This window comes from Pleurotus ostreatus, assembly GCF_014466165.1.
Source record: "Pleurotus ostreatus strain PC9 chromosome Unknown scaffold_8, whole genome shotgun sequence".
NCBI lineage: Eukaryota > Fungi > Basidiomycota > Agaricomycetes > Agaricales > Pleurotaceae > Pleurotus > Pleurotus ostreatus.
Window position 1 is genome coordinate 2,547,824 of NW_023503163.1, and position 25,312 is coordinate 2,573,135.

The following is a 25,312-nucleotide window of genomic DNA, read 5'->3' on the forward strand; positions in this document are numbered from 1 at the left end:
TTGATGGCGATATCGACCCGAAAACCCATTTTTCTTGACATACAGGATATTGCCGTAGGTCCTCGTTTGAAAGATATCAAAAATGCGCAGGACATTTCTTACTAAGTACATAAACATCTCTAAATTGTCCATGTAGCATCAATCTACCGTTTGTCATCCACATGTATTGCCGTCCTTTCTGAGAAGCGACAACACAGTTGCTGCGATACCTGCGTAAAGTGACGAGACGTGAGTGCCACAGCATGTGCTGATCCGTAAGCAGCACGAGCTCCCGCCGTGAACTTATAAGGGCCAGGCATCTGACTCAAGCGTTACCAGCCATTTCTACGGAGGGGAGCGAAATTGTGGCCCTACAGCCACTCGTACGCTAGCAGGATGTAGGACCACTCATGGATACGTTGAGGGCCTCGTATTCTCGTGGATGAAGGGGAAGCTGACTTAGACCCAGTACGGAGAAGCGGAGTTGATGGCATGGTGAGGGAGTCGTATGTGCGAGTTGAGAAGAGATTGAGAGAGTGATATATGATTGTAGTTGAGCTGATGATGGTAAGGAAGAAAGAGGTGAAGAAGAAGTTGCGAGAGCGTCAGCCTACAAAATATAGGACTCAGGAGACAGGAGACGAAAGCTTCTTTCCACGGTCACGGGTGCATATTCGATCAGATTCGATCGCGTCGCGCGGTGGCGCTCGCCGCTCAGCGCAAGACGAGCGCGGGCAAATTCCTCCAGATTCGAAAGCGTCGGCCGCGCGATGGTAAGTCATGTCCAGCGTGGCAGGTTTTCCTTTGAGTCTCATTGATGATTGATATTGAACATGGAACGCCCTAGCATTGAGTTTTGCAAATTGGCAGGCCCACCATGGGGCACAGATTCCTTGCTGCGCGTTGTTTCAATCCGGAGACGTCCAGACTGTACCGAATGGCGCAGGGGTGAAGTCGGCCAGGAAGTCCCTAACACCAGCGATACAGATGCAGGCCGTCCCCATCTTCGAATAACTCTCAACCTACAACGAGGTAAGCCAACACACGAAGCAAGTGGAGCCCATGTTGATGCTATCTACGTACACCCACATTGTACTGCGAAGTTCGAGTTACATTCGACCCTCACCTTGCAACCGGGATGTTTAGAAAGAAATCGTAGCTCCAACTCCTCCGACAACTGCTGATCTGACGCTACCAGTCGCGGTTAGGGAGTACGAGTATGGCGGAGATGTGAATGTGCCGACGGCGACAGTGTCGTTGACGGTGCCTTTGACGCCACCTAAGTCGTTCCCGCGTTGGACAGCAAAGCCCTCGTCGGTGGAGAATATGGGCTTCTTCGAGGCTATTTGGTCAATTCAAGGACGTTACATAATGAGAACAAGGCACAGAAGAGTATCAGTATCGGGGTACGAACCAGACCAAACATTGTTTTCAATGAGGAGCTGGGCACCGTCGCGGGTGTTAATTCCATCCCCATTGTTGTCAAATACATTGTTGAAGAGATGTCCCGTTCCGAAGCGGAATGACGGGGTCCTATTATTCGTAGAAGGGATCAGTTCAAACCGTCTGGTACGAAGTACAATAATACATTGCACGGGGAAATTTCTTACCTGGAGTTGATGTTGAAGAAGTAGTTGTTTGCGTAGGTGACAGTGATGGCTACATCTTCTTTTCCGTTGCTGTCCGAATGTCCAACGAGGGAACCCTTCCAGTGGTCGTGCAGGACAGAGTTGGTGACAGTGACACCCGTGCAGCCATGGGTGATATCAAGAAGCCCATCGTAGCTAAGCGTTGTATTCAGTATTCAGTTAATATAAATCAAGCGGCATGTAAAAGTAGACACCCACAAGTCTTTGTTGTGATCTCGGTCGCTAGAGAGGTCAACGTGGTCAACCCATACCTGATGCGCCGACTGGATACCGATGTTGTCTCCCGGAGCGAGGACCTTCGCGATTTTCACGTTTCGGATGATGACATTCGTGACATTGAGCACGCGCAATCCAATTCCGGTAAGTACTGCAATTTTGGTGCCCATAGTTAGACAAATCAGTTCTTTTGATATAACGTAACGAGACGCACCTGCATTGCGTCCAAGAACGGATGTGTTGGACCCGACGAGAACGATCGCGTCACCAGTGATACTGCCTGCAGTACAGACAAAGAATTAGGTCGGTCAATCCGTCCAGCCGAGAGTCGATTACTAACCTGAGATTATAACTGTCTTTTTGGCGTCTCCAGCAACAGCGGAAGTAAGCGCATCGAGGGTGGAGACGGTAGTTGTAGGACCTCCTGCACCGCCAGTGGTTCTATACACATTAGAACACGCGTAAGTTATCATTTCACAATGGGGATGGGATGGTGCGTACCCGCCATTGAGGGTAGCGAATCCAAGGGTAGCGACATCGTTCACTGAAGCTCTCTTCGTCAAGCTGGGGGAAGCCTGAGTAGAACATTAGTTCTAGCTGAGCGACGGAATGCGCGGATAATTACCGAGACGACTTGGACAGCCAGAAAGGCGACGGTGGAGACGAACCACTTCATGATATTTTCGAGTAAGCGAGTAACTGGATAGAACGAACAGAACTGTTCTACTTCAATCGCATCGTCGTTCGGCGAGCTTTTATACAAGCACTAGACCCAGCAGTCAGGATGGTACGACACCATATGACGAGTACGACGTTTTGTGGCGTCCGTCTGTCGGCTGCCTGGTCATTGGAGGGCAATGCTAGGAAGATGGTATAAGGATAGGAGCGGACCGACAGGACCGCCCGGACCACGCAGTTTAGGGATGTGATGCGTGATGAACATGCGAAGGTGTTCGGAAATTGCTTCGCACTCACAGATGTAGTACGACGCGTAGCCTGTAAGTGGCTGTCAGTTCCATAATTAAAGCCCTCCCGCTGCAGTTCTACCGTGCCTGTGCCCCATGACCCAAAGGATCAGACACCAGGAATAGGTCGAACGTCGAAGTCTCGAAATTTGGGATATTCGGGGGACTGTCGTTCCGGCGGGAAGAAGGATCAGAAGACGAGGAAAAGCATCTCGAGCTACAAAAAAGTGGAAAGACCCGTTGTTCGGGATATTGTCGTTGCTTTGACGTCCTCCGAGCTGAGACGCTCACAAGATGTGAGAAAAACTACGCCTGGATGGTATTCGCGAAAGCCAGAGTGATGCGTGCAATCGAGCGTGGGGGGCGCTCCGGACCGCACGAAGTCGTCTTCACGTCTCTCCGAATACGACCAGTGCATTATACATTCTCGACATGGGTGGAGTAGCATTGAAATCATGGCAAGTATTAGGATATGGTACGTAGCCTTTGTAGTCCCTCGATATTAGCACAGGGGATTACGCTCGCCGGGTACGATGGGCATTCAAGAGACTGGGTTGTTCACAGTGCAGGTCAGCTGAGCTTCTTTGCAGTATGGTACAGGCCTCGGAATGATCAGCTCGTTCGCCGTTCATTTAGCGTGAACAAACACTTGACCTTGAATTGACTTGATGTATCTCCATAAGTTATAAGTTAGGGATATTATGGCGAGAGAAGCTGGCATTCTGAGTGGCCCGCTGAGTTGCCTCGGATAAATCCAGGTGATATTGTGGGGCCCTTGCGAACCGGGAAGTACAGAAAGAAGAGAAGAGCTTGTGAGCTTTACGACCCATCAGAAACGACATAGTTTTGGGCTAATATAAAGGGACGTACGTGGCTCTTCCAAGAGAATGTGCCAGAGGGTGGATGGCACTGCGTCGGCACTGCGCATTGCGTCCTCGTATCCATGCCATTCTCTCAGCCTCCTGCGAGTCTAGGGTCAATCTTCTACACGGCTGGGCAAGAACTCGAGCATCAGAGACAGAGGGTGTCTAAGGCCTGACAGGGACTATGGTCTTTCTACAGTTTCACTGCGTCCCAAATCTCCATATCGCAAATCGAGACCTATGCAGCCCAGTAGCGGTGACTGCGACACACAGGTACTACAATCAACATATCCGCTATGTGCAAAGACGAACCAACGTTTGGATCAACAAGTTGATTATGTTAGGAGAAATGATAGCTGGTGGCGTTCGACGTACTCACCGGTATCGTGAGGTGAAAAGTACTTGGGTCAGAACCATGCCCTCCGACTATGTGCGAGTCCCAATAGACCGTTGATACCCTCCAACTAAGTGGCAGTGGGTGACCTACACAGTATGGTGCCTCTCCATTCGACATGTGTCCTTCCATGTACATTTCGAGTTTCGACCCAGGTGACGACGAATCCATCACATCGAAACGGAGCTGAGTAGATGAGATGAATGTTACTTGGTGGAACGAACTTGTAGCCAAACGTGGACAAAGCAAATCGCTAGACACGTGCAACTCCTATCTCCCCTGTGCCCTCAAACAGGTAATCGCTAAAACAAAGGAGGAATAGGCGTGTAATTGGAGGTCTGACCTCGCTAGCGAATTGTTCTGCCTTCCGCATTCCAATCAGCAACGGGAGAAATTTGACGACTGGCTACCAGGCTTTGTATATTGCAGTGGATTGACCTGTTAAAATAAGTTGATGAGGGTCGTGCGATATCCGAGTAATCAAGTAGTGTATTGCGTTTGACTGGGACTCCAGCAAACGCATGAAGAAAAAGGTACATGAGCGCGGGATGTAATCTTACGTAGTCACGTGTCGCCCCTATGCCCCTGTACCGCCAAGATTAATCTAACATGACCATAGTTGTTTATATCGCGGATAAGGCGACATCCTTCTGGAAGGACGGTCTAGATGCGCATATGCTGGCAAACTTTCTGAGGAAAATGAGCTGTTGCGTATAGTGTACAAGTCAATTAAAGTGTCACAAATAGTATACTTACATGTTCACTTAATAAATGATGGTTAACTATGCCCGGTTGGTGCCCACGACTACTCCAACCCATGATTTCTTCGTCAACGACAGTGGTAAGACACGTCGGCGTCCTCTCATCTTCTCACCAATTTTCATGCACTCTTGCATCTCCATATCGTCGAGCTGTCGTGTGCTCGATCCCTGACCTGTTCTTCTTAGATTCGATCCTGACGTAGGCGACATCTGACAAGACAGCTCGTCGCTGTTGCCGCCTCTTCTCTTCCTTTCCTTCACCTCTCACGTCGCCCCGGAACCAACGGTGCATATCAGATCCATCAGACACATTGCCTCAAGCCCAAAGGTGGAGCAATCACTTCACATTCATTATCGTGGACGCCAATATGGTCGAATTGATATTCAAACAATCGAATTGCTGGCAGCACGCCAAGAAAACATAACTCCGATATTCACCAACTCTTCTTTTCGTCGCAGGTCCAATCGCAATATTTCAATATGCGATCAATAAATCGATGAATCGCTACTTCCAACGGCAAACAGCTGCTAGCGAAGAGCTGCCTCGACTGTCGGCTAGTAGCCAGCAGCTTAGAGGCTACAGCGCATATGCACCCGCACCCCCGTTGTCCAGGAAACGACAGAGTGCTTCTTGAATCTTCGACCGCGAACTTAGTTGATCAACTGTCCATACGATGTGGCGTAGATGTAATCGGCGGCGCCAAAAACGTGTTAGCATTACGGTTAGCCTTTCTGCAAACAGCAATAATCGATTATCGATTACATGTAATCTGGGTTGGGAATTCTGCTGGCGGGGCGGAGTTTGAGAAGCGAAGCGGGGAAGCTAGAAGGATCGCAAGAGCTGAAGTTTGAAGGTTGGGTGACAAGGTTCAAGCTCAAGGGTTCATTCGATATACGGTTGGCCGCATAAGTATATCGTACCGTGAGGACAGGGAGAGATTCAGGCGTGCAACAACGAGGGGATTGCGGGGCCATACGTGGCTGGACGCGAGTCGCGTTGTCAATGCAAGGACTGGAAGGGTTGTGCCGTGCGCGAGATCCACTCGGGGTACGTACGAATCACCGACAGGCGTTGCGTTCTGTAATTAAGTGGAGTGGAGACGGTCTCGGCCCTCAAGGCCTCAAGCTCCAGCGCTCAGCTTTAAGCCTGGGGTACGTCGCCGTCTCCGCCTACGGCCTGCGCCTTTATCGGTGCATCGCTGGATGGGATTGTTGAGTCTGTACGACGGAGTAGTCTTCGTTCCGCGAACACAACGTGACTGATATGAATACCATCAGATGCACCTCTGTGGAAGTTTGCTCCCCAGGCTAAAGGAGCGTTCTCCAATTCACTTCGGTTGGCCGGGGGTTTACAAGGAGGTATGCATGTGCTGCCGCTCGTCGCTCGATATACTGCTGGCGAGAATTAAGATGCCTAGGGAGCAAGGAGACTGAGACTTGCTCCATACGTGGCGATGAGTTATCTTCAGTCGGTGCAATTAGAGGTATGTAGCACGAGATTGTGCCGTGTGCTTGAGTAACGTATGAAGCTATATGAAGCCCCGGCCACCGACTAGCTAGAGCTTAGTACGTTCCAGGTAGGTAGAGAGGGTCTCGGCCTTGTCTACACCACTCTTACATACATAGACACCTCCGCCTCCGCCTTGCCTCCGCCTTGTCTCCGCCTAGAACCACCTACGCGTTTATCGGGATTCAATGTTCGGTGTAACGCTCGGGAGGGTTGATCTCAAAGCCTGTACGACGGGAAATATTGGTAATTGGAAGGGAAGGACAGAGGGCCGGATAGTCTTCGTTCCGCACCAGCACTGTACACACGGCGGAATCGACAGATTTGTGTGGGTACGTGGATATATGGATACCTATTGATTACCGTTCGGAGTGCCCGGCTCGTACTCCTGGTCTGAGTATTGTGCAACGGCGGAGAAATTCTACGACTTCACTTTCCTGGCGAAGTACGCCAGCGTCCAGCGGGACAGCGCCCAGGGATCATATAGAGACGAAGTTCGGGAAAGTCCTCGTTTTGTATAGCTGTTGCCTGTACGGTCGGGCGGGTTGGCAATATACATACGGATACTGGACACCCGTCGCGCCCCATATTCCCGTTCGGACTGCCGACCTCTAGGCTTGGCCGCTTGAGTGGTACTAGTGCCGAGCACCGAGTATTGTGGCTGTAGTAGGAATGGTATGGAGGGGGCCAAGGTGCGACGCACCCGTGGACGACCTCCCATAGTAGGCGCAGTGGGAAGAGAGCAGAAATTCTATGACTTGGGTTGTCCTATGTATAAGTACCGCCCCAATGGGCCTGTGCCCTGCGGGCCCTGCAAATCGGGAGTAACCCTCAAGTAGGAGCACGAGCTCCAAGACTCGGCCGTGGCGGTGAGGGACGGTGGAGCAATTGGGGACTGGAGTTTGTTGTTTGCAGACCAGCGCCGAACGATGGACTAACGGTGAACCAACGAAGCGCGGGGACTCCACGGACCACGGGACCCCGAGTATCCAACAGCGTTATTCACTCGAGGCATCGATCCAGCGGTCCACTGCATCCTCCTACATCCGCACAAAACCAAGCAAAGTCGTCAGCCCAAGAGATCAGGATAAAAGAGAGGAAGTAGATCAGCCGCCGACTCACCGGAGGGCCACAGGGCTCGCCGAGACAGGTTAGCAGGACTTACTAAGAGGACAGGAGCAGAACACGTTGGATCCACACCTTCTCCCGGGCACAGCTCTTCGAGGCTTCGACGACCCCGAATATCCATCTGCGCCTTGCCTATTCACCACCGGTTCTTTATTCCCCACTCCACTCCACTCCACTCCACGACGAAGTCTTCAATTGTTTACGCTGCACAGCCATCGCTATACCCGGCTTCCAAACGTAAGTATAAATGTGCACGCCTGCAGGAAGAGGCAAGAAGACAGGCAGGAAGGCAGCTGCAGCACGCGTCCCACCCCAGCCACCCCAGCCACCTTACTCACCCTCACCTCACCTCGCGTCGATAGACAATAGACAATAGAATACCGTCGGATGACTCGATCTTCGCGATATAATGTATACTAATGTGAATTGATTATGATTTATCGGATAACGTGAACGAAGTCGAATAACGTTAGGGGCTGTTAGTGAATGTATCCGAGTCGTGCATTGCGCAATGTCCGACATCTGCATCCGACATCGTGCTATCGTGCATCATGCATCATGATTCTGTCACGACTAATCGGGATGGAGGAAGATGGGGACTGATGGCATCGACATCGATGTGCAGGCCCGCGGGGTCCTGCGAACTGATGCACGAGTGATAGATCATCACGGGGACCGGTTGGTGAGGGTGTTGGAATCTGGGATGTCGTAAAGTCGAAGCCGTTCATGATCGTTGTTGTTGATATATTCATATTGACACGTCCACGCCCAATCCACGCCGTGCCATCACTTGGCCAACCAGGATCAGCCGATCGCCCTCGGGGTATTGGCTGTCGCCTGTAGTACATACATACACGATTTGTAGCCTCGCCTAAGTGCGTGCGTGAGCCGAGCGTTGTCAACCAATGGCGGGTAATGCGTAATGGCGGATAAATCGTGGTCAATTGCACGAGCGTGCATCACCCAGATAAAGCAATTTTGGCTTGAAGTGTCGGCGTCGGGTGCGCAAAAGGATAAAGGGAACGCATTTGGCAAAGAAGGGAAAGATTGGAGAAAGGAAAGGCTTGGGCTGGCAGGCTGGAGAGGACAGCCCGAATGATGGGGATATAGTTAGCCTGAGATGGCTTGGTGAGAAAGTCATTGTTGTTTGACGGGTTGACCGGTGCCGGTTGTTCTGATATGGGTTCTCGTTAACCAAGCCTAAGCGGAAGTAATGAAGGGCGCAGCTAGGTAGAGATTGATTATTGAATGTCATGCTGGAAGAACAGAAGATGAGAAGACAAGAAATTTGATGAAGTGAAGGGTTCGCGGAATGAGAAGATGGAAGATAGGGCTAGGATAAACGATAAACGAACCTGTTATGGGGGCATGAAGGCGAAAACTCACTGCAGCGGCGAAGGGACTAGATATTTGATATTTACAACGTGGCGGGCGTCGAACGCCTACCTGGATAACTTCCGTTGGGTTTCGGGATTTCCGACGAGAGAATGTCTGTGAACGACAGCGTTTCGGTGGTGGCTGAGGCGGACAAGAAGTTCATTGAAGACCCTTGACATGGGAAAGAAGACGGACGGCACCCTTGCGTGCGGTCGCGCGAAGATATGTCGAAAACATACCGAGATGAAGCGCCCAAGCCAACGATGCAGCGTGACACGAGCGTGGGCGTTTCGAATCTGCGATCGATTCTAGTAGCGTTGCCATAGCCACGAGGGAGCGTTAATAATAGTTCAACAGCTTTCGAAAAGGACCAAAAGTAAATCATATGGCGTTTACGGCCAGCTGACCGGTGTATATATAATATTGGTATTGGTTTTGCACGATTCGGTAATGTGGAGACTGCTGCACAGGAATGGGTCGTGCTGGTGCGAATCTGGCTGACGTCTGCAACGACGATGAGCAGCGCTTATCTTGATTTACTGCGGAGAAGAATGGGGTCGCAGGGTAACTTCAGGGTGATGACGTCAGGTTTGATCTTGTCTTCCCGACGTCATGATTCTTGCAATTCTTTGCTGCAGATTTTCCGCGCAAAGTGGCCCGTTCCAGACTCGCAGTGGGGGAAGTATATAAGGGCGTACGGCAGCAGCAATAATTACGGCGAGCTAAAGATGTCGCTCGAGGAAAACGGGCAAAAACAGAAATGTTTGGTGTAAATTAAGTGTGCGTGCGAAGCATGACGTAATGGTGTCGAAAAGAAGGGTGATTATTAAATTTCGGTCTTAGTTCCCTTTGGTCTTTCCCTCTTTCCCTCTCTCCACCATCATCCTCGTTGCTCACTGTCATGGGCGGCGACCACAAGTGTCCAGTGTGCCAGGCGACGTTCACCCGCCCCCAGCATGTTGCGCGCCATATGCGCTCCCGTGAGTTGGAGTCAAGACCCCCGCTCCATCGGCTCCCCTTCCGATCATTAACTAACGCGCCACTCTCCAGACACCGGCGACAGGCCATACAAATGCCAGTTCTGTGGGGACCAGTTTGCTAGAAGGTTCGTGCAATTTGGTGCTTTTCGGCCCCAGGAACTCAATTTATACAGTGACTTGCTTTCTCGACACGTAAATAAGTGCCACGCCAACGAAAAGCCTCCAGCCGGAGCCACGACGACTCGAAGGAAAGGGTCGGCTTCGGCATCGAGAGCGTCGACGTCGAAACAGGCCTGCGATCAATGCGTACAGTCGAGTTTGCCTTGCGATGGCGCGAATCCGTGCTGTGAGTCGGCCTTTGGCTGTCTAAGCGTCTACTAAACCTTTCGTAGCGAAATGTATCCAACGGAAATGTCGGTGCACTTTCGTCAAGTTCCACCGGCAGACGGCCCCTATTGGACCGGGCCACAATCCCCACCCTCAGGCCAATTCCACATCTTCAAGACTCTCTAGTTATGGTACGGCCGACGATTTCCTTCTTGGTCCAGCTCCACCGTCGATCGCGCCCATCCCCGGCGATCCAACTTCCTACAACACGTCATTTACCTTCCCCAACCTATACACGTCCACCGCCGAGTCGGCGCCTCCATCGCTCGCTATGCCGGGCAGCGGCGATTACAACAAGTTTCGCTCGCAGGCAGATTACATGCGGCGTATGACTCTCCCCCAGCCATCGGGCTCAACGCTTTACAACGACCCCCGGAATGCCAGTGCTACGTCTTGGCTGGGCTGGGGACCCGACACCACCTCGCAGCTCGCAGCTGGAAGCAGGCCTGTCACTGCTACAGATCATCACCCCAAATCAGACCACCCATCATTCACATATCCGCCAGTAGCGGCTGATACGTACATTCCCTCTTACGCCGTCCGTCGCGTGCCCCACGATCGCCACCCCTCTGTGGAATTTAGCAGTGATTCCTCGAGTCACTCTGTGCCATCATCAGCATCTTCATCAAGCGTTCATCTTCCTCTCGATGATATGGCCTCGCAGCAGCAGCAGCAGCACGCGTACCACGTGAGTTTGAGTGACTTGGATGAACACATCAAGGATATCCTCACTGCTCCGTCGAGTGAGAGCCAGGCTGATTCAATTGGAATACAGGATGCTCAAGCACAAGCCCATCATAATTATTTACAGTATCATCAACCTCATCCCTCCCAACAGCACCAGCAGGGGAGTAATCAAGGCATGCAATCTGCGCTGCCTTCCGATCCAAACCCCAATGCCGACTCCGGACAACAAGAGGGCGGATTCTCGTCAGCATTCGGGCTAATGAGCTTGGACGATCCAAGTATTCTGGCTGGACTGTCAAACGACGGCGCTCCGTTCTTCACGAATAATGGGATGGATATGTACCCCGGTGACCCAGACGCAACACCCATGCCACCAAAATCGTCGACTTCGGTTTCACTTACCAACAACAATAATAGCAAAGTTACTAGTCATCCTATTCAGCCTCTCTCCGCCAATCCTGCGCACGGCTCATCCGCACCTCGCGACGAGGTTTCCAAAGAGAGCTGGAAACAGTATCTTCGCACACCGCTTCAAGGGTCGACACCCAACGGCCTTAATTTCTCATTCAGCAATAGCGGCAGCGGCAGCGGTCCATCCAATCCCGTTTCTCCAGGACCGCCGTACCGCCGCGCGAGAGTCTCGTCGTTGCCTAGCGTACAGACACCTTCTGCCGAGAGGTCGCAATCACAATTTGGGTACGGTTATCAGCCCAGTGGCAACGGTGGCGGAAATGATGGCGGGAACGGCGCGACTTCGTCTATTCGAACAACGCTACACGGGAACCCCGACGATCTTCGATCTTACGAAGCTGCAATATTGGCGCGGCGGCCTCCCCTTAACCTCAATCTAAATATGGACCTGGCGATGAAGAGGAGCAGGGGTGCTACTGCGAGTTCGAGCATGAGCCCAGTCGCGATGGGAAATGCGAGTTCCAGCTCGAATTCTAACCCGAATGCGAATCCGCAGCAGATGCAGCCACCGCAGAAGCGCGGATATGAGTACCACCCACCTGGGTCTTCTGGCGGTGGGAGTCGGCCTTCAAGTGCCTCTTCCCTATCTCTGGCGAATGCGTTCGGGAAGTCTCACTCTCACCCCCATATCTCGGCGAACCCGGCGCACCATTCTCACGCGGCGAACGCGAATGCGATCTTTGCGTATCTTGCGAACGATCACGAACACCACCACGATGGGCACGGGTTTGAGAACCCGAGCCCGCCATCGAGGGGATCCACGGCTTCGTTGGATGAGAGCAGCAATGCGAGTGAGGAAGGTGGCGATTCGGGGTCGATGTCGAGGCCGTCGTTTAAGCGGCTGCCCTCACAGACATTGGCGCCGATGAATGCGAAGCGGGCGATGTTGGATCGGAGGAGTGGGTATGGCTTTGGGGAGGAAGGTGGGGAGGATGGAGACGAAGACGATGTTGCGGCTGATGAGGATTATAGACGGAGGGAGATTGGATATAGACGCGGGCAACAGCAGCAACAGCGCGATCAGCAACAGCAACAACGAGATCAGCAACAGCAACAGCAGCAGCAGCAGCACCTTTCGCCTCCGCAATCGCACGCTATGAATGTGGATCGAAGCGGGGCGCCGCCGCCTTCTTCGTATGGTGGCATGGTTGCTGGGAGACGACGAAGGATGAGCGCGCCCGATACGTCGCCGACTGTTGGGAGCTTTGCTGCTGCTGGGCAGCTGTGAGCCTCTTGATGGGATGAAATGATAGTGCATGGGCTGCAAAGAAGGGGAGAACCTTGTCCGGGCCTGGATCGAAGAAGATTCGGTTATACGATGCGGTCCTCACACATGCGCCTGAAGAACCCCCTCGCGCTCCTCGGTCAACACCAATGATCACCCCCACGACTTGCGACCGCGCCCGCACGCAAGGACGAACACAAATACGAACGCGAATACCCTCCGTTCATGAAATTCTGACGGACGGTCTGTTATTCACGCGCCCTCACCATTTCCGAACGACAAGGGATATTTTTCTGATTTTCTCTTTGCTCTTTTTCTGTATTTCTGATTCCTGTAAACCTGTATACTTACCACCGTTACCAACGTACTTACAATGTGCATTTACGCACCTATACACCGAACACCGATACACCGAGAGGCAACGACGGGCTCGCGGTCTACTCTAATGGTCGTCGCGAGTAGATGTTTAGTACTTTAGTAGTAGACTGGCTGCTATATTGATGTAGTTGTATATCCGTATGTCGATTACGCTCCATCTCCCTCCTTCACCACCTCTGCTTCTATTTGCACTTCTCGTACGCATCATTTATGATTTCTGACGATGTGTCTTCGGTACTGACTGGTGCTGGTACTGACTATGTCTGGGACGTGCGGAAGTGTTGTATGTGACTAACCTATATCGATAGCTATAGCGTGATCTTGTCTGTATCGACTGTGGTATCTCGAAACAATGTATTTCTACCTTGACTTCTTGAGTTGTTTCAGATGTATTCCGTAGTGGCCGTTTGAAAGTTAGTTGTAACAAGGTCGCTGAAAAGAAGAGGCTTGAACGTGAACCACACCCACACACTTCATCGTATAATTTTCTGTAGCTCTTCGTCTTCCGGCGCATGGGGTGCACCGTGGGTGTGACGAGGACGCACTTACCCTATCTAGAAGTAGCTATCACGCCCGTATACTTAGTATGGTAGCGGAGTCCAAAAATACACAACTACTACTCTTCCTGACTATCACGCGTACACGGCCTCGCCCGCCCCCCGAGCGGGTCAACACTCCCCGTAGCCCGGGTGACAGGCGACCCCCGTTCCTAGGGTCACAGGAGCCTCAGCCAGGCATACAGGTTACCGCTGTCCGACTCGACATTCACGCGGATGGTCGTTACAATGGTGGCATCTCCGTGGATGTCATCTAGTCGTTCAGCTGCCTTGTAAGATGGGCGCTCCGGCGCTAAGCGCTGTAGAGCTTGCATCCGTCTGCTCCGGCGCTGCGCGCTGTCGAGCCCACTAGCCACCGCTCTGGCGCAACGCGCTGTTGAGCTCCTTAGGTTGTTCCCTCGAGCTCCGTCCTCAGAAGAGGATGTAGAGCGTGCGAGCTCAGGAATATTAATACTAGCGCAGCACGGTCTGCTAGCTCCCCCGGCAAGCTTTATTCGCGCCGTTACTTCGTATCTACCTCGCATCAAGAAGCCTTTGTTCGCGAAGACGCGGGATTGCTTATCGCTACGCCATAATGTCGAGGTTGATAACGGGAGTTCCGGAGGGGGAGAGCAGACTCTTAAATATGAAGCCAGTTGTAAGAGCTGAAGGGCATGGGCTCCCGTTCAAAAAGGAAGTCCTCGCAGTCAACCCCTCCCCCTCCTCATTCAAACGCGGTATTCACTCCAGCGGTCACTCGCGCTCGTTCGATGAATGTGCGCAAGGTCTCAGGGCCAGCCGCTCCCAGCGCCCCCGGGACCTCATCGAGCTCTCCTACGACAGACCCTCCCAATGTTACCTTACGCGCGCCAGTCTCTGCAGGAGCACTACCGCCGGCTACTGCGGCATCAAGCAAGGGTAAAAGCAAAGAGGTCCCGTTACCCCCGTTAAGCTCGCTTGAATCCTCGCCCTATGTAAACTCCTACCCTCAGACTCCGCATGGACAGAGCATAGTGGATCTGTCGTACGATCTGCTGAAACCCACGTCACGTATGCCCGCAGGGCCCGCGAAACTCGGCTCGAGCGCCTCTCGTCCCCCTTCTGCATCGCCCACTCCTTCTCTCCGATCCTTGATTCCCAATCAACAGGAGACCACGGAATCGTTACTGCTAGGACCGGAACCAGAGAACTTATTCCACGAAACAGCAGCCATGTTCAACATATTAGTGGAACCATTAAGCGACTCGGTGGAGCGATGGCATGCGATCCCCGATCCGTATGTGTCCGAGGATCCCTTGAAGGAGGTCGGAGGGGAGGCCGGAGTAATACCCGACCAGCCCGAAGAAACTACGGTTCTAATGCGAGCCGTGCTACTGCGATGGAGGTCGCCGCACCGACTTCTGATTTGGAGCGACCTGTCTGCAGACTTACCCAGATTCCTCGTTAAAGAATTCGTGCTAGACCCGGAAGCCATAATCACCGTCCAGCCACTCAACTCGAAAGCCGCTCCGAGGTACCACCCCCGCATCACGATACTAGAGCGCATGGGGCACGTAGTACTAGCCGTGCAGCAGATATTGATCGCCTTAAGTGAGCTTCGAGGCATACCAGCTAATCGCGCCTTCCATATCGATCCTCGCTACACGTTTGTACAGTCGCTCGAATACTCCTTGGATAAAGCTGGCTTGGAGTTGACCTGGGAAACTCTCCTGCACAGGCTGAGCCGTGCACACGATAATATCGAAGCTCAAATCCGGTCGTTGCGCCGCTACTTCACTGAGTCGGATGCTCGGTTATCCCAGATCTCCTTCGACTCCACATCAGAAGGGACCCGACTTCAGTACGGCACGCAATCCCCTCGAACGGAACTCGCCAAGTACTGGTATCATGAGAAATTGCGTCGAACACTGCCCTCTCATCTCCGCACCTCCGCTGAAGAGCTCGCGGCGAACCTCAAAGCGGACGGCTACCGTGTTCCCTCCTACCGAGAGCGCTCACCCCCTCCTCTCTCTTCAGCTTCGTCAAAGCGGCCTTCTCAGAGGCAGATTCAGTTCGCGCCTGTCACGGCAGTTATACCAGCTCACCCTATATCCCGCCTCCCGGGACTCCCGTCACCTAGTTTCAAGAGTGGGGGGCCATTGTCACGACCTCCGTCCGGGGAAAGAGAACCCTGGCGAGATCCGCCTGCGCATTCAGCCTCGTCAGCACACCTGAGCAACTGGCAGACGCGCGCTGCGCCCCTCGAGGGACAAGGCCCTGACCGCCGATCCCCCCGAAGAGAGAATAATCTCTTCCTGTCAAGCGAAAGAAGGCCTGGCGGACCCCCTAGTAGCAGCAGCGACAACTCAGACGATGATAGGCGCCGGCGTGGCCCTCCTCGTCATCCTCCGCCCAGGCCGCCTGGCGGACCACCTGATCCAGATGACCTAGGGGACGACAATAGAAGAGGACGAAGACCTAGACGACCAAGCCCGCCGCGAGATCCAGATGATCCCGACGACCCGAGCCGAGGTCCTCGCCCAGATCACTCGCCTCTGCGCGCCGCCGAGCGATGGCAAGTTAACCATAAGATTCCCTTGAGCTCGTTGCCCGAATGGAACGGTGACGGCAGGACCCTGATTGACTACCTAACCGATCTAGCGACTTTCAGTGACCTAGGAGAGCTGATGGAAACCGACATCGCGCAGATAGCCTCGTCCCGGTTCACGGCTGCGGCTAAGGATTGGTTTACTACCTTGCCTTCGGAGGTACGACGTACAGCTACTTCGTCCTATCTTCAGTTCGTCCTCTGCATACGGGAACATTTCATGGACGCACACTGGATAGACGAGCGCACAATAGAATATGAAGAAATGCGCTTCAGGCAGGAGGGACACACACGCGAGACGCCTCTGCAGTTCATACAAAGGCGCTTGAAATACAGTCGATTCTTGAACTCGGAAAACGACGACAATGATGTGGGCATGGTCCAGCGAGTTCTACGCACTCAGCCTGCATGCTGGGCCATCCATCTTAACGTGGAAACCTGTCGATCAGTGGTCGAACTCATTCGTAAATTGAAAAGCATGAACGAAGGTTTGATAGCAGACTGGGAGAGATCCGAAAGTCGCAGGCGACCGCGTTCCCAACGTTACAACAGCACGGCTCCACCGCGTCGCTTCTACTCTCGACGAGCTTCAGCCCACAACGTAGAAGGAGGAGACCCGAGTAGCGAATCTCGATCGCCTTCGCCGACTCAGGAAGCGTACGCAGTGGATTTCCGGCGGAGCGAGGAGACACGTAACAAGTGGCCTCGGGGAGGATCTTGGGACAACTATTCGTTCACGCGAGATGATTCTAGGACTAGCGAACAGCCCCCGAAAGACGTGTGCTGGATCTGCACGAGTCCGAAGCATGTGCACCGGGATTGCCCTCATTTCGCAAAATGGCTAAGCCTGAGGGACGCCTGGCTGAGTCGTGGAAGGAATGACAGAAGAAGCGGTACTCAAATGCGTGTAGCTAAGACTGTCGAAGTCGATAATGATGACGATATCCCTCGTTCGAGTCGTGCGCACAGTAAGGAACGATCGTCTCCCTTCCCCGACATTGGGCGGAACGACGTGTCCTTAAGCGATTACTCCTCCTCCTCCACTCCTTCTAGCAAAGCTTCTTCGGCAGAAGAGGACTCATTCAAAGACTTCATGAACGAGGTGCATCTAGCCGAGAGTCTTCATAACCCGTTTGACACGCGTAGGAACAGCAAGGCCTCTCTAAACCAGCCTCATCCAGTGAACGGTCCCAAGCTAGTACAAGCCATCAGGCGTCGCCAATTCCCGGAAGGATATGGCTCTGTGGGGATACGAGCCCTGCGCATGCAGGTCCACGTGGGCTCGCTGCAGTCATCTACAATCGATGCGCGACTGGACTCGGGAGCGGATGTCTCTTTGATGTCGGAAGACTTCCTCTCGACTCTAGACGAACCCCCAGACATCAAGGAGGGGATAAGGATGCGGCTGTACCAATTGACCGGCTCAGCAAAAGTGCTAGGCTATGTGCGCACGAAGCTGTTGATTCCAGCCACTTCCGGCGACATCGTACAATTCGAGCTGGAAGCCTATGTAGTCAGAGGCATGAGGGTGCCCCTGCTTCTAGGTGAAGACTTCCAGACTGCCTACGAACTCGGAGTGACGCGAAGGGCTTCCGGACAATGCGAGATATTTCCCCGGGATCGATCGTATCAGCTGAAGGCGTCTACAAGTGACGATAACGATTGGGGATTCAAGGCTCGCAGAGCCTTCACCGGTCAATCCTTCCTGAAAGGGAAGCATAGAATTCGTTCGAGACGGCAAGTGCGGGGCCCTCCCAAGGATGCGCCTCCCGTCCTCGCCCGCCACACTACGCACATACGGCCAGGATGCGTCGCGAATATTCTAGTAGACGGACCCTTCGAAGATCGCGAGACCTGGCTGGTAGAAAAGCTACTCATATCCAACGAGTGTAGCGAATTCATCTCAGCTCCGACCACAGTAATTACGGCCAGCAACCCGTATATACCTTTGGCGAACCCCACGAATCGGCCAGTAATGGTGCGCAAAGGAGACGTGGTGGGTCATCTCTACGACCCACAAGCCTACCTCGATGCGCCACGGAACGTCGCGACTTTCGAAAAATGGTCCTCTGCGGCCGTAGCCCTTAAGTCAATCCTGAGCACAGAACTGGAGACACAACATCTAGACGCAAACGAAGAAGAGCCAGAGAACTGGGGCCCCAAGACGACCGCTGTTCCAGAGGGAGCCAGCAGTGAAGATGTCTTGGAAGCTGTAAACCTTGGAGCCGACATACCCGAGGAAGTACGACCGCGCTTAGAGGAGGTTTTGAGAAAGAACTCTCTAGCCTTCGGTCTTGGAGGGCGATTGGGCAAAGTTGCTACGAAAGCTACAATCCCACTGACGCAGGACGCTAAGCCCATATCTCTACCCATGTACAGCACATCTCCCGCCAAGAAGGAAGTTATCGACGAACAGCTGAAGAAATGGTTCGAAAACGACGTAATAGAACCCTCCGTCAGTCCGTGGGGTTTCCCTTGTCTAGTTATTTACAGAAACGGCAAGCCGCGACTATGCGTGGATTATCGGAAATTGAACGCACTGACGGTAGCGGATGAATTCCCTATTCCTAGGCAATCAGAGATCATACAGTCGCTCTCGGGCTCCCAGGTCATCTCCTCGTTTGATGCGTTAGCAGGGTTCAACCAGATAGAAATAGAGGAATCGTCACGACCCAAAACGGCTTTCAGGTCGCATCGCGGGCTATTCCAATTCAAAAGAATGCCGTTTGGCTTGCGCAACGGACCCTCGATATTTCAACGATTTATGCAGGAAGTGTTATCCCCTTTCCTATGGATCTTCGCACTGGTGTATATAGACAATATTGTCATCTACTCTCGGTCATGGGCAGAACACCTGAAGCACCTGGATGCCGTTCTCGGAGCGATCGCGAAAGCCGGAGTCACGTTAGCGCCATCCAAATGTTTTATAGGGTATTCGTCGATTCTGCTACTAGGACAGAAGGTCTCTCGTCTAGGGCTGTCCACGCACAAGGAGAAGGTAGCAGCGATTATGGATCTAGCTCGACCAAACTCCGTGCAGGAACTACAGCGCTATCTCGGAATGATCGTCTACTTCTCCGCTTATATTCCTCACTACTCGCATATAGCTGCCCCCCTATTCGCCTTGCTCAAGAAGGGAGCAAAATGGAGCTGGCAGACGGAGCATGACATTGCCTTCCAGAATACCCGTGACGCTCTAGCTCGAGCCCCGGTCCTAGGGCATCCCGAACAAGGTTCTCCGTATCGCCTATACACAGATGCTTCGGACTACGCGCTAGGTGCTAGCCTACAGCAAGTGCAGAGCATAGCGGTCAAGGACCTAGCCGGATCTCCCGCTTATGAACGATTGCGTCGCGCCTTTGACGCTGGCGCCGACGTACCCTCTCTAGTGCTAAAATTGCCAGGTGGGAACAACCGTCCAGTAGGGAAAGCTCGAACTTGGGCACCCTCCTTCGACGAGACTATCGTGGACGTCGAACGAGTTATTGCGTACTGGAGCAGAACTCTCAAGCCAGCAGAACGGAACTACAGCGCTACAGAACGAGAAGCGCTGGGTGCCAAAGAGGCTCTAGTCAAGTTCCAACTGTTTATCGAAGGAGAAACTATCACACTAATAACAGATCATGCGGCACTACAATGGGCCAAGGTGTATGAGAACTCCAACAGGAGGCTGGCCGCCTGGGGGGCCGTGTTCGCAGCTTACCCTAAACTAACCGTGGTACATCGACAAGGCCGTGTGCACTCCAATGTCGACCCCCTATCTCGTCTGCCGCGCATACCACCACACACATCTCCCGTGTGGGACACCGTCGACGCCATCATTCCCGATGAAGACAAGTGACGGCTGGCTCAAAACGCGGAAGATCGAAAGAACACTGCTAGCAAGGCCGCCTTTTCCTCCTGGTGGCTTCATGAGGCTCTCGCCGATCGTAAGGAGGAAGCGGAAGGAAGGATGAGAGACGCCCACGCTGTGCAGACTCGACAGATGGCGAAAGCTAGTAGGCTGCCTCCTGTAAGTCCGCGAACGGAAGGAAGCATAGACCGCGCGGCAAAGGCTCTTGCAAGAGATACGCCCTTACAAGACGTAGACCTGCCCCTTCCTCAGGAGTGGGGCGGAACGCACGAAGACGCAGCCGACCATTGGACCTACCCTAGAGGGATCCGTCCTCCCGAGTTTGTAGATGAAGAAATGCTGTCGAAAGCACATCTCTTAGTCGCATTCACGCCCCGAGCTTTAGAAGAATGGAAGGAGTCCTATATCAAGGACGCGTACTTCAAGGAGAAATTTGAGGCGTCGGAATTGAAGGACCCCGAGAAACTCCTCACGTCCCCGCGATTCAGGAAGGGAGCGAACGGGCTGCTCTACTTCGTGGATGCAGATTGGCGCTATCGACTATGCGTACCACATGGGCAAATTCCTTTCGTGCTTAGGCAGATTCATGAATCACCGTACGAAAGCGCTCACGAGGGCGCTTGAAGGTTCGCAAGCAGGCTCCGAGAAATTTTCTTCTGGCCCAGCCTGGTCAAGGACGCCACGGAGTACGCGCGATCGTGTGACGTCTGCCAGAAAACCAAGGTAGACCGTACGAAGAAGATGGGGGGCCTACGTCCCGCACACGTACCCGCCTACCCGTACGAGACCGTATCGCTTGACCTCATTACAGGACTGCCGGCATCTGGAGGGGAAGGATTCACGGCCGTACTCGTCATAGTCGACAAGCTAACCAAGTTCGCTCTGTTCATACCGACACATGATACTCTCGACCAGCAAGGATTCGCCAAGCTGTTCATCAAACATGTAGTCAACGTCTACGGGCTACCGACACGAGTGATATGCGATAGGGATAAACGCTGGACCTCGGCGTTCTGGAGGTCAGTCGTAGCGCGCTACGGCTGCCATTTGGCGCTATCGTCGGCGCATCACCCCCAGACGGACGGTCAGACAGAAGTGCTCAACGCTACGCTGGAAACCATGTTGCGGGCGTACGTGGCCAAAGACAGAGCCTCTTGGTCCAATTACTTGAGTGATTTGGCATTCGCATACAACTCCTCGGTCCACTCGTCTACAGGACATCGGCCGGATTTCCTGCTGCTAGGCTACAAGCCGCAGCAATCAGCAGCGCTAATGGTCCCCAACCATGACGATGCGAATCGCCCCTTCCTCCCTAGCCAGCTCGCGGAGGAATTTACACAAAATCTGGAAGAGTTTCGTGCCGCTGCCCGAGACGCGTTGATTCTAGCACAAGAAAAGCAAGCTCGCGCGTTCAACGCGAAACGAAGGCCAGTGGAGCTTATCCAGCCGGGCGACCTAGTATTAGTCAATCCACATACCCTGCAGCTCGTGGAGGCCGAAGGCACGGGGCGAAAGCTGGTACAGCGCATGATAGGGCCGTTTGAAGTCCTAGAGAAGATCAATCCTCTGGTCTACCGATTACGGCTGCCAACCAACTACCCTATGCACCCCGTAGTAAATCTGTCCCACTTAAAGCGTTACGTTCCTTCGGAGCATCGATTCGGCGAACACAATCAACTGCCCTCTACTCGAGACTTACTGCCAGCAACTGAGGAATGGGAGGTTGAAGCTATTCTCGGCCACAAGGTCTCCTCGCGGAAGTCAGGACGGAAACGTCTTTACTTAGTGAGATGGAAAGGCCTCGACGCTACGGAGGATTCATGGTTATCTGAGCACGAGCTCCGGAACGCGCCAGAGCTCAGGAGGGAGTACCTGCGCGGCATAGAAGCCCCTAAGGGGCGCGCTAAACAAGACACGTGATGACACCTCATCTACATTTATCGTGATCGCATCTGTCATCAGTACCGTATTCTAGCATGAACATAGACTCTCGCCGCTTCCTTTCACCAAGGCTGATGCCGGATGCGGGGTACTCAGACGACCCGGGGCCCATTCCCTTTCTCTCCAAGCTCGTTATTCCCGGAGACTACCCTAAGGTGGCTAGGGATGTTACGATCGCCGGAAGGCGTTTCGAAATCTGGTCCCCCAACTCGAGGAGGTTGCCGTTCTACCCCGGCATCAAATCCCCCGGCGTAGACTTGGAGGACCTAGCTAAAGGGAAGAGACGCTACGATGGGCATTTAGGGCCCTTGGATCCAACCTACCACCCCCAACATTATCAGCCACGCCGGCCCTACCTTCCATTCATACGACGGCACAGTCACTTGAATCCACCTAGCCTCTTCCCCGAGTTTGTGTCGCTCTTTGACGACTCCGAAGCTTGGAGCTCTCGCGCGGGATCGGAAACGGGGGAAGGACACGTCACTGAGTCGTATGTGAAGCGGTTGAAGAAGCGTAACACGTCGCTTCTCCAAGACGTGAAGTTCCTGGGAGACAGCCTACGGGAGTCATATTCGGAACGAGACCGGCTCCTGTGGCAGAATCGCCCCCTTTACCCTAGCAATATGCATATCGAAGCGCTTCGGGACATAACCTCGTTCGAAGAAGCGCTGGACATGATCACTGAAATGCAAAGAGGCATCAAATTGCGGGAAGCATGGATTAACTACGTACAGCTTAAGAATTTAACCCCTCGGGATCCAGCAGATTTCGCGCACGTCTTCGCCGTGGAGGGGAACGAGCAGTACATGGGTCTATGGATGTCCGACGAAGCGTACGACGACGCCCTGCTCTACATGACACGATCGGGAGTCGCCTGCTTTTTCCTACACGAGTATACCGTACAGGAAGCGATGTTTCACCACCGCACTCATACGTACTACCCTGACGCCGTCATGCAGAATTATGCGCTCATATCGGACAAAGATGGTCCATGGCGGTTTGCGGTGAAACGGTCGAAGCTGCGTGCTCTAACGTTAGAAGAGGGAGAATCTGTAGGGCGCGTAAAGAAGCTGCTGCACACGCTTCCCGCGTCGGGATCTCTCTCACTATCTAATCGACAGGGGTACCGATCGCCCTCACTGCGCGACGATCGTTCGCTACCAGAAGCAAGGAAGCTAGCTGAAATGGCTTCCCGCCCGCGGACGCCCGTGAAGTTATGGCACGACATGGACGGGCTAGAGGCAGACGCACCACGAACCGCGAGCCTACCCGTAGCAAAAGCTCCGCGCGTTAAGCTGAAACCGGCCAGGATGATAGAAGCGTCCGGCGCAGCAAGTACCCCTTTGACGGACGATCCGAAAGGGAAAAGCAAGAGACGCGAGCCAACCTCCCCACTGCCCGGATATGAGTCAGAACCGGAAGCAAGTCGAGTCGCCACTCCTCAGGCTATGGTGGCGACCGTCTCTCGCGAGCGGGAAGCGGCGGTACGCGCGACCCAGGGAGCGTCGACATCGCAAGCAAGCTTCATCGCTAGAGCGCACGCCCCGAGCGTTCCAGCAGCTTCAAGCAGGGCGAAGGAGCTTTACGCCGCATACGCTAAAGAGATTTCGGAGTTCTGGAGGATTGACGGCTTGCCGCACGGCATAACGACTCCCAAAGAGCTCCTGGAGCTGTTCCAGGAAACATCGAAGAAGATTCCCTTTGCCGTCCCGCAAATGCTGCGAACCTGGAAAGGGCGTCAAGATATATACTGGGTACGGTTTGGTGACAGAGATCAAGCGCTGCGAGTGAGAGGCTACTTGTTGCGCGCCAGTATCTCCGGATCGGACGGTTGTGACGGCCCATTAGTAGCCGAATCTACATATCTCCTGGCGCAGGAAGAAGTCCGCGACCCGGAAGAGCGACCCTCGTCGCCCACGGGGTACTGGAACCTCCCCATAGATCTCGACGCGCGATTCCGTAGACGTCCTGAATCCCCGCGGAAGATTACACCTCAGGCACAGCACGCAGCATATATAGAGGAGGATCCGCCGACTCACCAAAATAAATTAATTACCCCAGACCATACCGGCACGAGCCAACGTTCGCCGCCTTCACCTAGCGCGTTTCGTTCGCGCAAGAAGACTCGTATCAATTCACCACCGCCACAATTCGTCGCTTCTCGCTCTACACGAGCAATTCAAGTAACAACCACTTCCATCTCGACTCGGAAGCACAAATCACTATTCGAAAGGATCGCCTCAGATGCTCCCCTTCGTCAAGAACCCGACGAACAATCGCGCCAGAAAGGCTCTGAAAGCCGTTACTCGCATAATCGACGACGGTACCATCACCGTTAACCAGCAATTCTTCTCGAAAGAAGAAATCTTTTTTTTCTCTCTCCTCTTTCTTTCTCTTCTTCTCTTTTTCTTTCTCTCTCATCTATTCCCGTAGTCTCCCGCTATCCACCCACTGCTTAGATTTCCTCTTACAATATAGCCTATGCGTACAATCGTGATAGCGACTGGGGGGCACTGTGACGAGGACGCACTTACCCTATCTAGAAGTAGCTATCACGCCCGTATACTTAGTATGGTAGCGGAGTCCAAAAATACACAACTACTACTCTTCCTGACTATCACGCGTACACGGCCTCGCCCGCCCCCCGAGCGGGTCAACACTCCCCGTAGCCCGGGTGACAGGCGACCCCCGTTCCTAGGGTCACAGGAGCCTCAGCCAGGCATACAGGTTACCGCTGTCCGACTCGACATTCACGCGGATGGTCGTTACAGTGGGCATCGCCGCAGCCGCCGTCGACATGGCGATTTGGTAGCAGTCTCGAATTGGGAGTGATGGGATAGAACTGCAAGTGGGCACAACGATTCGAACTTTGAGAAAAACTAGTGGAGGTTTGAACACGCGATACGGTGGGCACTGGAGGGGAGGAATGTGGTATAGGAAGGTATAACACTACATATGCAATGCGATGTCTCTTCGTGATGAATTGTATATTCTCACATATCTGAGACATGATGGAAACGAGTGAAGGGTATGGTAACCAACGGTGCTAGCCGCGGAGCTCAGGCCATCGAATGACAAGGGTAGGTACTGAACAATCCGATGTATCGTCGTGAACATGGAGGAGCGGTAGATTTTGGGAGTGATCCAGCTAGTACGGAAGATGGGAGGTCGACAAGAAGGGGTTCCACCAACCACAGTATAGTTCATCGACACAAGGGTTCCCCGCAGACTCCAAGAACGTCTAGCACTCAAAAGCCCATATGCCGAGGCGGGTATGTCTCGATTGGATGGTGTACCATAGGCACTGGGGAGGTCCCCTTGTCGTTGCTGACATTTTGTGGATACACGATGGGGCTGCATGGAATCCTGGAGGGAGGAATGACCAGAACCGCCTGCTGCGGTGATTGTGCCTTCGTTCGCGTTAAAGT

At 53.3% G+C, this 25,312-nt stretch overlaps 3 protein-coding genes across 3 annotated transcripts; 2 read left to right on the forward strand and 1 right to left on the reverse strand.

The window, feature by feature from the left end:
• Nucleotides 1–1,121: 1,121 nt before the first annotated feature.
• On the reverse strand, nucleotides 1,122–2,520 carry PC9H_011172 (uncharacterized protein; the record flags this gene model as incomplete). The annotated part of the gene is made up of 8 exons (XM_036780657.1): nucleotides 1,122–1,321; nucleotides 1,394–1,512; nucleotides 1,590–1,763; nucleotides 1,827–1,995; nucleotides 2,059–2,120; nucleotides 2,181–2,285; nucleotides 2,346–2,419; nucleotides 2,470–2,520. 8 exons carry the CDS (start codon nucleotides 2,518–2,520, stop codon nucleotides 1,122–1,124), a joined length of 954 nt encoding a protein of 317 aa, XP_036628040.1.
• Nucleotides 2,521–9,740: 7,220 nt separating this feature from the next.
• On the forward strand, nucleotides 9,741–12,592 carry PC9H_011173 (uncharacterized protein; the record flags this gene model as incomplete). The annotated part of the gene is made up of 4 exons (XM_036780658.1): nucleotides 9,741–9,819; nucleotides 9,890–9,944; nucleotides 9,993–10,165; nucleotides 10,212–12,592. The coding sequence occupies 4 exons, from the start codon at nucleotides 9,741–9,743 to the stop codon at nucleotides 12,590–12,592; spliced, it is 2,688 nt and encodes an 895-aa protein (XP_036628041.1).
• A 9,327-nt stretch (nucleotides 12,593–21,919) lies between these two features.
• Nucleotides 21,920–24,223, forward strand: PC9H_011174 (uncharacterized protein; the record flags this gene model as incomplete). Its single annotated transcript, XM_036780659.1, has 1 exon — nucleotides 21,920–24,223. The coding sequence occupies one exon, from the start codon at nucleotides 21,920–21,922 to the stop codon at nucleotides 24,221–24,223; it is 2,304 nt and encodes a 767-aa protein (XP_036628042.1).
• Between the last annotated feature and the right edge of the window lie 1,089 nt (nucleotides 24,224–25,312).